At 42.4% G+C, this 15,211-nt stretch overlaps 1 protein-coding gene and 1 non-coding gene across 2 annotated transcripts; one reads left to right on the forward strand and one right to left on the reverse strand.

Moving 5' to 3' along the window:
- Positions 1-1,154: 1,154 nt before the first annotated feature.
- LOC138904336 (uncharacterized) lies at positions 1,155-1,811 on the reverse strand. Its single transcript, XM_070192837.1, has one exon. The coding sequence runs from the start codon at positions 1,809-1,811 to the stop codon at positions 1,155-1,157; it is 657 nt and encodes a 218-aa protein (XP_070048938.1).
- Positions 1,812-14,822: 13,011 nt separating this feature from the next.
- Positions 14,823-14,929, forward strand: LOC117278902 (small nucleolar RNA R71). Its single transcript, XR_004509257.1, has one exon. It is a non-coding gene; the product is annotated as a small nucleolar RNA R71 (small nucleolar RNA).
- The last annotated feature ends 282 nt before the right edge of the window (positions 14,930-15,211 follow it).

Consider the following 15,211-nt stretch of genomic DNA (forward strand, 5'->3'; position numbering starts at 1 on the left):
ACTACATTATGAAGTAAGAGAAAAACTAATTTAGAAACAAAGAACTTATGAAGAAATATTATTCTTCTAAAAGAAAGACAACTAGGAGAAAATACTAAAGACAAAAGAGAGAGACCAAAGAATAGTTTTCTCTGCCCAAGACTCTCCCCCTCACAATACAATATGAGTGCCTATTTATAGGAAATATGTAGCAAAGGTGAGATGATGTTGCAACTTTAAGTCTTGATGTTGTGACTTCAAAACTTGATGTTGTAACTTCAAAACTTGATGTTGTGGCTTCAAAATTTGATGTTGTGACTTCAAAGTTCCATTCACTCTTGTTTACCATGTGCATTGCTCTTTTTCCTCCTTGTTTTGCTTGTAGTCCCCTTTCCTCAATTCATCTTTCCTCCGCAAAACTTGTTAAAAAATATAGGAGAATCGAATATATTTATTCATGTTTTATTTAAAAATCCTTAATTTATACGTATGAAAATACATTAATAATTTATATTCATCAAATCCCCCACACTTCAACTTTTACTCGTACTCGAGGAAAAAGTAATTTTTTTTGAACAACTTTCTTCAAAAATCATTGTTTGCCTTGTGGAGAGAAAATTTATTCAAGATAAGGATTTCTTCATTTCTCAAAACTAATTAATCTTTTCAACTTCACAAAACATTTACCTTGCTTATGATTCCATCTTTGTTTGGCAAGAACTTGCATTTCTTTTCCCTATGACTCTTAAGAATTGATAAATTTATGACCACCATTACTAAGAATTATATTTCTTTATCCATAGGCTTGCTCGTTATGTAAATCACCACTGATGTAGTTTAAACACTATTTTCTGAAATCTTTTAGGGCTTTTTCAGTTTGTAATGTTAAGTTTCAGGCTGGTAGGATCAAAGGAATATTTATAGTGACTTTTGTTTTTGTAGCTATTGAAGCAATATATATTCTGAAATTTTGAAGCAATTTTCTTCTTTTTTTGAATAATACTTTCTGTACAATAGAAATTTTCTCTATATAGGAAGAATCTATATGTATACTGCTTCTTTGCCTTTTATGCCGCTATTTTTTCCTTTCTCTCTCTTTTTTTTAATTAAGCTTCATCTTTGAATTCATCTGCAAGATCATTAATCATGTCAATAGAAAAGCATGAAGGAAAATCTTAGTATCTTTGCATATCAAAAATGACTCTTTCTTCATCAACCCTCAAAATTAGTTGTCTTTGATGAACATCTATAATTTCTCTTCCTGTAGCAAGAAATGGTCTACCCAAAATTATTGATTCATTAGGACATTCTTTTATTTCAAGCACTATAAAATCTACCAGGAACACAAACTTATCTACTCTTACACGAACAGTTTCAATTATTCCTTTAGGTTTCTTAGTACTTTGATTTGCAAACTGAAGAGAAACACTTATGTCTTTCATTTCACCAAGATCCAATTTTCTAAAGATAGAAAATGGCATCAAATTTATTGAAGCTCCAGAATGACAAAGTGCTTTTTCAAAATATACTCCTCCCAAAGTGCATGGAATGGTAAAACTGCCAGGATCACCAAATTTTTGTGGTAGCTTATTTTGAAGTATAGCACTGCATTTTTCAGTAAGTATTACCACAGAAACTTCTTCCAATTTAATTTTGCTTGACAAAAATTCATTTAAAAATTTAGCATATGAAGGCATTTGCAACAAAGTATCAGTGAAAGAAATATTAATATGAATTTGTTTCAAGATTTCCAAAAATTTTGCAAATTGACCATCAAGCTTTTCTCGCTTCATTTTTTGTGGAAAAGGAATTGTCATAAGTGGGGCAGTCATTTTTTCAGAATGTTTTTCTTCCTTATTATTTATTTCTTTCTCCTTTGATGGTTTCGATGGTTTTTCAATATTCTTATCATTTGTCTACTTGTTGTTCTGTCACGACCCTTAACTAACCCTGTCGTGATGGCGCCTATCGTGGAACTAGGTAAGCCAACTCATTTCCAAAAATCAAACCGATATTTCCATTTCAAGGGAAAATGTAAGGTTATTTAACATAAAAACCTTCGTAAAGGAGTTCAAATCAAAACAAAAGTGCGGAAAAGAAAAGCCCTATATCGGGGTGTCACTAGTCATGAGCATCTACTATAATTTGTCTGAAAATATCAAGACTAACATAGTTTGAAAAATAGCTAAATACAACTAAAGGAAGATAGGAGGGAGAAGAGCAGGGTTGCGATGGCCAGGCAGCTACCTTGCTATCCCCGAGAAAATCTACAAACGGAATAGTCAACAGCCACTACCGTGTCCAGCTACACCTGGATCTGCACGCAAGGTGCAGGGAGTAACGTGAGTACGCCAACTAAGTAAGTAACAACAATAAATAAAGACTGAGCAGTAGTGATGAGCAACAAAGCATATAAAGTTCATATCATGAAATCTCGGTAAAAATACAACATGCTTTAAAAATCAATGTTTGAATCAAATCATCTCGTTTAAAACCCAGTTCCAGTAAAAAAATCGTTTAAAGATATTTTTCAACAGTTTCAAACAGAGGCTCAATGCAAAGGTGAGCAAAAAATGATGAAATCATAAACAACTCCTTGGGCAAAACATCACTCATATACAGCCCCTCGGACAAACCTCGCAGTCACTCATGCCTCTTGGGCATACCTCACAGTCACTCATGTTACTCGGGCATACCTTACAATCACTCATGCCTTCCAGTCACTCAGCACTCGTACTCAGTAGGTACCTGCACTCACTGGGAGTGAGTACAGACTCCGGAGGGGCTCCTTCAGCCCAAGCGCTATATCAAGCCAAATCATGGCATAAATCACTCAGGCCCTCGGCCTCACTCAGTCATAAAGCTACTCGGGCATTCCAGTAAAGCAGGGTGTTCAGCCCAAAAACAACATTTATATGCATCAAAATAGAGTAATAAAAACTGAGTATAGATTTTCAATCGAAAACAGTGAGAGGATAGTAAAAAAAGGCCCCTAAGGGTCCAAACAGCACTGGCACAAGGCCCAAAACATGACATTCAGCCCAATTTATAAAAACTCTTTCTAAAATATATAAGTACCACATAGTTTCAACAAAATATGCAACTTTACAGTTGCTACGGGACGGACTAAGTCAAAATCCCCAACAGTGCATGCCCACACGCCCGTCACCTAGCATGTGTATCACCTCAAATAGTAGAATGATATGAAATTTGGGGTTTCATACCCTCAGGACTAGTTTTAAAATCGTTACTTACCTCAAATCGATCAAATCTCTACCCCGTGATGCTCTTGCCTCTCGACTCGGCCTCCAAATGTTTCGAATCTATTCACAATCACTATAATACCATCAATATACGCTAATGGAATGAATTCCACAAGAAAAACTATCAAATTAGACCAAAATCCCGAAATTGGCTCAAACCCGGCCCCCATGCCCAAGTCTCGAAATCCGACAAAATTTACAAAACTAGAAAGCCCATTCACTCACGAGTCCAACCATACTAGTTTTACTCAAATCCGACTTCGAATCGACCTTCAAATACCAAAAATTCATTTTATAAAGTTTCTACAATTTCCCCCAAATTTTCACCTCAAAGTAATAATCAAATGATGAAATCATTGATATATTCATGTATATTAACCAAATTCGGGTTAGAATCACTTACCCCGATGAATTTCTTGAAAAATCCATGAATAATCACCAGAAACCGAGCTCCCTAGGTCACAAATATGAAATAATACCCTAAACCCCATTTATATAGTGCACCTCTGATCTCCCACTTCGCGGTCCGCGAAAGTTTTAGCGCGGCCGCGAAACAATGGTGCGGTCCGCGAAATTCTTGGGGCTGCACTGTCATGCTTTAGTATTTTGGCCATAACTTTCTCTACATATGTCCAAATACTGACTTCTTTACCCTTCTGGAAACTACACACGAAGGGCTACAACTTTGGTTTAAAAATCATCTCAAAATTCAAAGACCATTCACTCACGAGTCCAACCATACTAGTTTTACTCAAATCCGACTTCGAATCGACCTTCAAATCCCAAAAATTCATTTTATGAAGTTTCTACAATTTTCCCCAAATTTCCACCTCAAAGTACTAATCAGAAGATGAAATCATTGATATATTCGTGTATATTAACTAAATTCGGGTTAGAATCACTTACCCCGATGAATTTCTTGAAAAATCCATGAATAATCGCCAGAAACCGAGCTCCCTAGGTCACAAATATGAAATAATACCCTAAACCCCGTTTATATAATGCACCTCTGATCTCCCACTTTGCGGTCCGCAAAATTTTGAGCGCGGCCGCGCCCCGGGTCCCGCGGTCGCGAAACAATGGTGTGGTCCGCGAAATTCTTGGGGCTGCACTGTCATGCTTTAGTATTTTGGCCATAACTTTCTCTACATATGTCCAAATGCTGACTTCTTTACCCTTCTGGAAACTACACACGAAGGGCTACAACTTTGGTTTTTGAATCATCTCAAAATTCAAAGACTATTCACTCACGAGTCCAACCATACTAGTTTTACTCAAATCCGACTTCAAATCGACCTTCAAATCCCAAAAATTCATTTTATGAAGTTTCTATAATATTCCCCAAATTTCCACCTCAAAGTACTAATCAGATGATGAAATCATTGATATATTCGTGTATATTAACCAAATTCGGGTTAGAATCACTTACCCCGATGAATTTCTTGAAAAACTCATGAATAATCGTCAGAAACCGAGATCCCTAGGTCACAAATATGAAATAATACCCTAAACCCCATTTATATAGTGCACCTCTGATCTCCCACTTCGCGGTCCGCGAAATTTTGAGCGTGGCCGCGCCCCGGGTCCCGCGGTCGCTAAACAATGGTGCGGTCCGCGAAATTCTTGGGGCTGCACTGCCATGCTTTAGTATTTTGGCGATAACTTTCTCTACATATGTCCTAATGCTAACTTCTTTACCCTTCTGGAAACTAGACACGAAGAGCTACAACTTTGGTTTTTGAATTATCTCAAAATTCCTTATAGATCAAAAGATTTATTCTTTCGAAGTCGTACTAGCGGATCTACAGAACTTCCAAGCGCGGCCACGAAATTCTGCCGCAGTCCCCAAAATTCCAAGCGCGGCCGCGAAATTCTGCTGCGGTCCGCGAAATTTAAAGCACCAGAACCATACCTGAGTTCCGGAAATGCCCGGACTCGCTCAAAACTCACCCGAAACACACCCGAAACTCACCCGAGGCCCCATGGACCTCAACCAAATGTACCAACCAATCCAACAACACCATACAAACTTAGTCGAACCTTCGAATCACTCAAAACAACATCAAAACATCAAATTACCCTCGGATTCAAGCCTAAGAACTTCTAAATTTCCAAATTCGACAACTGATACCGAAACCAACCAAACCACGTCTGAATGACCTCAAATTTTGCACACACGTCACAAATGACACTACGAACCTACTCCAACTTCCTGAATTTCATTCCGACCCCGATATCAAATGTTTCACTACCGACCAAAATCGTCAAATTTCTAACTTTCGCCAATTCAAGCCTAATTCTACTACAAACCTCCAAATCACATTCCGGACGCACTCCTAAGTCCAAAATCACCTGACGGAGATAACGAAACCATCAGAATTCAAATCCGAGATCGTTTACACATATGTCAACATCCACTCTGAAACCACTCCGGACCCGAACCAACTAACCCGCTATCATAATATAGCTTAAAAGCATAAAGGAAGCAGAAATGGGGGAAATGGGGCTATAACTCCCGAAACGATCGGCTGGGTCGTTACATCCTCCCCCTCTTAAACAACTGTTCATTCTCGAATAGGTCTAGAAACATACCTGGAGTCTCGAATAGGTATGGATATCTACTCCGCATCTCCCGCTCGGTCTCCCAGGTGGCCTCCTCCACAAGCTGCCCTCTCCACTACACCTTCACTGAAGCTATGTCCTTTGACCTCAACCTTCGAACCTGCCAATCCAAAATAGCCACCGGCTCCACCTCATAAGTCATATCACCCTCCAACTAAACGGTTCTGAAATCCAAAACATGGGATGGATCTCCAATATACTTCCGGAGCATGGAAACATGAAATACTAGGTGCACACTCGAGAAGCTGGGTGGCAAGGCAAGCTTATAAGCCACCTCCCCTATCCTTTGAAGCACCTCAAAAGGCCTAATGAATCGGGGGATCAACTTGCCTCTCTTCCTAAACCTCATAACACCCTTCATGGGTGATACCTTCAGTAAAACCTTCTCCCCCACCATGAAAGATACATCACGGACCTTCCTGTTCGCGTAGCTCTTTTGCCTAGACTGCGTCGTGCGAAGCCGCTCCTGAATTAATTTCACCTTATCTAATGCATCATGGACCAAGTATGTACTCAAGAGTCTAGCCTCACCCGGCTCAAACCATCCAACCAGAAATCTACACCTCCTCTCATATAAAGCCTCGTACGGATCCATCTGAATACTCTACTGATAACTGTTGTTATATGCAAAATCCGCGAACGACAAGAACTGGTCCCATGAACCCCCAAGTCAATGACACAAGCGCACAACGTGTCCTCCAATATCTGAATAGTGCGCTCGGACTGCCCGTCCGTCTGAGGGTGAAAAGTTGTGCTCAACTCAACCTGAGTACCCAACTCTTGTTGCACGGCCCTCCAAAACTGCGATGTGCACTGAGTAGCCCTATCTGAAATGATGGAAACTGGGACACCATGCAGGCGAACAATCTCTCGGATGTAAATCTCAGCAAACCGCTCTGAAGTGTAAGTAGTACTAACTGGAATGAAGTGAGCGGACTTGGTCAGCCGATCCACAATAACCTAAATAGCATCGAACTTCCTCGAAGTCCGTGGGACCCAACTACAAAGTCCATGGTGATCCGCTCACACTTCCACTCCAGAGTGTTTAATCTCTGAAGCAAGCCACCTAGTCTTTGATGCTCATACTTAACCTGTTGATAGTTGAGACACCGAGCTACAAACCCAACTATATCATTCTTCATCCGCCTCCACCAATAGTGCTGTCTCAAATCTTGGTACATCTTCGCGGCACCCGGATGGATGGAATACCGCGAGCTGTGGGCCTCCCCAAGAATCAACTCCCGAAGCCCATCTACATTAGGCACACATATTCAGCCCTACATCCTCAACACGTCATCATCACTAATAGTCACATCCCTAGCATCACCTCTCCGAACCCTGTCCTGAAGAACGAGCAAGTGGGGGTCATCATACTGACCCTCCCTGATACGATCAAAAAGAGAAGACCTGGAGACCACGCAAGCCAACACTCGACTCGGCTCTAAAATGTCCAATCTCACAAGCTGGCCTGCCAAGGCCTGAACATCCAATGCCAAAGGTTTCTCTACTGTCGGAAGATATGCTAGACTCCCTAAACTCTCCGCCCGGTGACTTAAAGCATCGGCCACCACATTGGCCTTCCCCGGATAGTACAAAATAGTGACATCATAGTCCTTAAGAAGCTCCAACCATCTTCGCTGATGCAAATTAAGATTCTTCTGCTTAAACAGATGTTGCAGACTCCGGTGATCAGTATAGATCTCACAATGAACCCCATACAAACAATGACGCCAAATCTTCAAGGCGTGAACAATGGCTGCTAACTCAAGATCATGGACAGGATAGTTCTTCTCATGGGTCTTCAACTGGTGCGAGGCATAGGCAATCACCCTACCCTCCTGCATTAAAACACAACCAATGCCTACCCTCGAGGCATCACAATACACGGTATAAGAACCTGAAGCTGATGGCAGAACTAACACTGGAGCTGTGTTCAAGGCAGTCTTGAGCTTCTGAAAGCTTTCCTCACATTCATCCGACCACCTGAATGGAGCACCCTTTTGGGTCAATTTGGTCATGGGCGATGCAATAGATGAAAATTCCTCCACAAAGCGACGGTAATAACTTGCCAAACCAAGAAAGCTCCTAATCTCCGTGGCTGAGGACGGTCTAGGACAACTCTGCACCGCCTCTATCTTCTTCGGATCCACCTAAATACCCTCACTGGACACCACGTGCCCCAAGAATGCTACTGAATTGAGCCAAAACTCACACTTGGAGAAGTTTGCATAAAGTTTCTCCTCCCTCAATCTCTGTAATACAATCTTCAAATGCTGAGCGTGCTCCTCCTGGCTACGAGAGCACACCAGGATGTCATCAATGAATACAATGATGAATGAGTCCAAATAGGACTGGAATACATTGTTCATCAAATACATGAACGCTGCTGAGGCATTGGTCAGCCCAAAAGACATCACCAAGAACTCATAATGGCCATATCGGGTCATAAACGCTATCTTAAGAATATCTGAATCCCGAATCTTCAGTTGGTGATACCCGGACCTCAAATCAATCTTGGAGAACTCCCTCGCTCCCTGAAGATGGTCAAATAAATCATCAATACAAGGTAAATGATACTTGTTCTTGACTGTGACCTTGTTCAACTGCCTGTAATCAATACACATTCTCATGGAACCATCCTTCTTCTTCACAAATAGAACTGGTGCACCCCAAGATGACACACTAGGCCGAATAAACCCTTTATCAAGGAGTTCCTGAAGTCGTTCTTTCAATTCCTTCAACTCCGTCAATGCCATACGATACGCTGGAATAGAAATGGGCTGAGTGCTCGGCACCAAATTAATACCAAAGTCAATATCCCTGTCAAGCGGCATGCCCGACAGGTCTGCAGGAAACACATCCGGAAAATCACGTACCACCAGAACATAATCAATGGCATGAGTCTCTGTACTAACATCCCTCACAAAAGCCAAATAGGATAGACAACCCTTCTTAACCATACGCTGAGCCTTCAAATATGAAATCACCCTACTAGGTACATAATCTATAGAACCGCCCCACTCAACCCTCGAAAATCCTGGAATCGCCAACGTCACAGTCTTAGCGTGACAATCTAGAATAGCATGACATAAAGATAACCAATCCATACCCAATATCACATCAAAGTCAACCATACTGAGCAGCAAAAGGTCCACTTATGTCTCCAGACCCCCAATAGTCACCACACATGACCGATATACATGGTCCACAACAATAGTATCGCCCACAGGAGTAGATACATGAACAGATGAAACTAAAGACTCACGGGGCATATCCAAAAAATAGACAAAATATGAGGAAACATATGAATACGTGGAACCAGAGTCAAATAATGCAGAGGCATCTCTGTGACAAACAGATAAAATACTTGTAATCACAGCATCTGAAGCAATAACATCTGGTCTGGCATGGAGGGCATAGAAACGGTCCTGGCCAGCCCCTGATCTGGCTCTCCCTCTAGAGCGACTCCTAGCTGACTGACCTCCACCCCGAGCTGACTGGGCGGGTGGTGAAGTAATTGGTGCTGAAGTCGAAGGCTTACTCCTTTGTTAAGATAGACCTCCATGACGACGAGGACACTCCCTCCACATATGCCCAAACTCCCCACACTCAAAACAACTCCCTGATGCCGGTGGCGGGAACTGAAGGGAACCCCTAGCACCGGGATAATTGGTAGAAGAACCTGGTATGTAGGAGCCCTGAACTAGTGGAGCATGAGACGAACTCTGAGCTGGAAGGGCACTAAGTGATGAGTGGCCATGATGAGAACTGTGAGAACCATGGCTAGACGATGCACCACGGTGAAATGGCCGAGCTGACTGAGCCTGTCTGAAATGACGACCTCTACCGTGCTAGAACTGACCCCCAAAAGGGGCATCGCTGAATCCACCTTGACCACGAGGCCTCTTGGCCTCCCTCTCAATCCTCTCCTGATTGCGAACCATCTTAATCTGCCGAGCAATGCCGACAACCTCATCAAAGGTAGCACCAGACACCCTCTCTCTGGTCATAAGCAACTGTAGCTGAAAAGTGAGACCATCAATAAACCTCATGATCCTCTCCCTATCCGTGGGAACCAACCAGATAGCATGACGGGCCAACTCCGAGAATCACATCTCATACTACGTCACAAACATATCACCCTAGCAAAGCTGCTCAAACTATCTGCGCAGCTTCTCTTTGCGGGACCGAGGAACGAACTTCTCCAAAAAAACCACGGAGAACTGCTGCCAAGTAAGGGTTGTTGTGCCAACAGGCCTTCGCCTCTCGTAAGTATCCCACCATCTGAGTGCAGCCCTGAAAAACTGAAAAGTAGTGAATGAGACCCCACAAGTCTCCAGAATACCAGCAGTACGGAGTATCCTCTGACACATGTCCAAGAAGTCCTGAGCATCCTCTCTCTCTGTGCCACTGAAAGGTGGCTGCTGGAGTGTCCCGAACCTCTCCAACCTACGTTGATCATCCTCAGGCATATCAGGAACCACATAATCCTGTGCAGCTGCAACCGGTTGGGCTGGTGGTTCCCCCGGTGTCTGGAGTCCCTGAAAAACCTGCTCGAGTGTACGAACGACGGGAGTCTGAGTGCCTGTGCCTCCCCTGGCCTGAGAAGTGGCTGCGGCCGTCGAAATAGAGACCGCCTGAGCAAGGCCGGTACACGCTATCAGAATTTGAGTTAGGGCCTCCTGAAGGCCTGGAATCATAATAGGCACAGGTGGTGCCTGAGCTGGTGCATCAACAACTCGAATCTGGTCCTGATCTGGGGCAACTGGTAGATCTGCAGGTACTGCCCCAGCTGTAGTGCGGGCTGCACCTCTGCCCCTACCATGGCCTCTACCGCGGCCTCAGCCTCTTGCGGCCCTGGCTGGTGGTACTGGTGGCTGGCCCTCCTGACTGGTAGTGCGAGGCCTCACCATCCGTGAGAGAATGAAACAAAAGATGTTTAGTTACTAGAATCAACAGATTCACACGATAAGAATTCAAGAATGTGGAGTTTCCCAAGGGTTCTACAGCCTTTCGAAGATAAGTACAAACGTCTCCGTACCGATCCGCAAGACTCTACTAAACTCGCTCGTGACTCGTGAGACCTATGTAACCTAGGCTCTGATACCAATATGTCACGACCCATAACTAACCCTGTCGTGATGGAGCCTATCGTGGAACTAGGCAAGCCAACTCATTTCCAAAAATCAAACCGATTTTTCCATTTCAAGGAAATATTCAAGGCTATTTAACATAAAAACTTTCGTAAAGGAGTTCAAATCAAAACAAAAGTGCGGAAAAGAAAAGCCCTACATCGGGGTGTCACTAATCATGAGCATCTACTATAATTTGTCTGAAAATATCAAGACTAACATAGTCTGGAAAATAAATAAATACAACTAAAGGAAGATAGGAGGGAGAAGAGCAGGGTTGCGATCGCTAGGCAGCTACCTTGTTATTCCCGAGAAAATCTACAACCGGAATAGTCAACAACTTCTACCGTGTCCAGCTACACCTAGATATGCACGCAAGGTACAGGAAGTAATGTGAGTACGCCAACTCAGTAAGTAACAATAATAAATAAAGGCTGAGCAGTAGTGACGAGAAACAAAGCATATAAAGTTCATATCATGAAATCTCGGTAAAAATACAACATGCTTTAAAAATCACTGTTTGAATCAAATCATCACGTTTAAAACCCAGTTCCAGTAAAAAAAATCATTTAAAGATATTTTTAAATAGTTTCAAACAGAGGCTCAATGCAAAGGTGAGCAAAAAAAATGAAATCATAAACAGCCTCTCCGGCAAAACATCACTCATATACAGCCCCTCGGGCAAACCTCGCAGTACTCATGCCTCTCGGGCATACCTCACAGTCACTCATGACACTCGGGCATACCTCATAATCACTCATGCCTCCCAGTCACTCAGCACTCGGCACTCGCACTCAGTAGGTACCTGCGCTCACTAGGGGTATGTACAGACTCCGGAAGGGCTCCTTCAACCCAAGCGCTATATCAAGCCAAATCATGGCATAAATCACTCAGGCCCTTGGCCTATATCAAATATGTTGTGGCATGCAGCCCGATCCCAAATATATCCTCACAAATCATGCCCTCGGCCTCACTCAGTCATAAACCTCTCAAGCCACTCGGGCATTTCATTAAAACAGTGTATTCAGCCCAAAAACAATATTTTTATGCATCAAAATAGAGTAATAAAAACTGAGTTATGTAGTAAACAAGTATAACCATGACCGAGTATAGATTTTCAATCGAAAACAGTGAGAGGATAGTAAGAAAAGGCCCCTAAGGGTCCAAACAGCACTGGCACAAGGCCCAAAACATGTCATTCAACCCAATTTACAGAAACTCTTTCTAAAACATATAAGTATCACATAGTTTCAACAAAATATGCAATTTTACAGTTGCTACGGGACGGACTAAGTCAAAATCCCCCAACAGTGCACGCTCACATGCCCATCACCTAGCATGTGCGTCACCTCAAAATAGTAGAATGATACGAAATACGGGGTTTCATACCCTCAGGACTAGATTTACAATCGTTACTTACCTCAAACCGGTCAAATCTCTACCCCGTGATGCTCTTGCCTCTCAACTCGGCTTCCAAATGCTCCGAATCAATTCACAATCAGTACAATACCATCAATATACACTAATGGAATGAATTCCACAAGAAAAACTATCAAATTAGACCAAAATCCCGAAATCGGCTCAAACCCGGGCCCCCGGCCCACATCTCAAAATCCGACTAAATTTACAAAATTAGAAAGCCCATTCACTCACGAGTCCAACCATACTAGTTACACTTAAATCCGACATCGAATCGACCTTCAAATCCCAAAAATTCATTTTATGAAGTTTCTATAATTTTCCCCAAATTTCCACCTCAAAGTACTAAACAGATGATGAAATCATTGATATATTCATGCATATTAACCAAATTCGGGTTAGAATCACTTACCCCGATGAATTTCTTGAAAAACCCACGAAACATCGCCAGAAACCAAACTCCCTAGGTCCAAAATATGAAATAATACCCTAAACCACGTTTAAATAGTGCACCTCTGATCTCCCACTTCGCGGTCCGTGAAACTTTGAGCGCGGCCGCGCCCCGGGTCCCGCGGTCGCGAAACAATGGTGCGGTCTACGAAATTCATGGGGCTACACTGCCAGGCTTTGGTATTTTGGCCATACCTTTCTCTACAGATTTCCAAATTCATGGGGCTACAATTTTTGTTTCTGAATCATCTCAAAATTCCTTGTAGATCAAAAGATATAGGCTTCCGAAGTCGGACCAGCGAATCTGCCAAACTTCTAAGCGCGGCCGCGAAATTCTGCCGCGGTCCGAGAAATTCCAAGTGCGGCCGCGAAATTCTACTGTGGTTCGCGAAATTTAAAGCACCAGAACCATACCTGAGTTCCGAAAATGCCCGGACTCGCTCAAAACTCACCCGAAACACACCCGAAACTCACCCGAGGCCCCCGAGACCTCAACCAAACATACCAACCAATCCTAAAACACCATACAAACTTAGTCGAACCTTCGAATCACTCAAAACAACATCAAAACACCAAATTACCCTCGGATTCAAGCCTAAGAACTTCTAAACTTCCAAATTCGACAACCGATGCCGAAACCAACCAAACCACGCCCGAATGACCTCAAATTGTGCACACACATCACAAATGACACTACGAACCTACTCCAACTTCCGAAATTCCATTTCGACCCCGATATCAAATTTTCCACTGCCGACCAAAATTGTCAAATTTCTAACTTTCGCCAATTCAAGCCTAATTCTACTACGAACCTCCAAATCACATTCCGGACATGCACTCTTAAGTTCAAAATTACCTAACGGAGCTAACGGAACCATCAAAATTCAAATCCGAGATCGTTTACACATAGGTCAATAGCTACTTGGCTTTTTCCAACTTAAGCTTCTACTTTAGAGACTAAGTGTCTCATTTCACTTCGAAACCACTCCGGACCCGAACCAACTAACCCGACATATCATAATATAGCTTAAAGCATAAAGGAAGCAGAAATGGGGGAAACGGGGCTATAACTCTCGAAACGACCGGTCGGGTCGTTACATGTTCTGTCTGGTTCTTTTCTTGTCTGTCTGCATAAGGTTCATCAAGTTCCTTACATGTTCGTAAAGTGATGGTCTTAAGGTGCTCCTTTGGATTTTTCTGTGTATTGCTTGTTAAGGGACCCTGAATCTTTTCTGACACAAGAGCTGCCAATTGGGTTAACTGAATTTCCAGATTTTTGAGGGATGAATTTTGGCTTTCCATCTTTTCATCAGTGACCTTAATATATTTGTACAAAAGGCCATCAAGACTTGGATGAGCTTGTTGGGGCCTCTGTTAGTATGACCCTGCTTGTTGATATGGTCATACTTGCTGATAAGGTCTGTAATTCGGTTGCCCGCGAATTTGATTCTGGTATCCCGACGGACCTTGTACATGGTATTTCTAGAAGCTTTGAGAGTTTTCTGCACCATTTGGGTTACTCTACTGAAATCCTGGATGCTTTTGTGCCATTGGACTCCTAAAAGGATACGACTTGTAACCGATAACATTAATATGTTCAATTGTTTGATTGGTTGCTTGACATTCATGGTTCTGGTGGTTTCCTTCGAACATGTCTCAAGCCTCAGATTGGTTTGATTGTTGTGTATTTACCTGAAAAGATTCAAACTTTTGTGCCAAAGAAATAATCTGTTGCGTTAGTGTATTCAAAGCATCAACCCGATTTACCGTAGCAGCCTTTTTAATGATTACACGCTCGGATGACCATTGGATAACGTTCTCAGAAATTTCATTCAGTAGTTACAATGCTTCCTCTGTGGTTTTTCACATTACAGAACCTCCTCCGGCTGCATCTATCACATTTCTAGCAATGAGTTTTAACCCGTGATTGAAAATGTACAATTGCATATGTTCAGGAATGTCATGGTGTGGACATTTTCTTAACATTGCTTTCAATCTTTCCCAAGCTTGATAAATCGACTCAGTGTCAGTCTGCAAGAAATTAGATATGTCTTATCTTAACTTTGTGGTTATAGCAGGGGAGAAATATTTGTTTAAAAACTTCTGAGTCACCTGGTCCCATATCGTAATGGAAACTTGAGGCAAACTTCGCAACCAAGTCTTGGCATCTCCTTTTAAAGAAAAAGGAAATAGCCTTAACTTGATAGCTTCAGGAGGTACTCCATTGTACTTAGCAGTTTCCACAAGTTCTAAAAAATTAATTAAATGACTATGTGGATATTCACTTGTATCACCAGTGAAAATACAAGATTGTTGAATTGTTTGAATCAGGCCGGTTCTGATTTC

This window comes from Nicotiana tomentosiformis, chromosome 2, assembly GCF_000390325.3.
Source record: "Nicotiana tomentosiformis chromosome 2, ASM39032v3, whole genome shotgun sequence".
NCBI lineage: Eukaryota > Viridiplantae > Streptophyta > Magnoliopsida > Solanales > Solanaceae > Nicotiana > Nicotiana tomentosiformis.

Coding starts and splice junctions, on each gene's coding strand:
- LOC138904336 (XM_070192837.1), bottom strand. CDS start 1,811: ATGACTGCCCCACTTATGACAATTCCTTTTCCACAAAAAATGAAGCGA.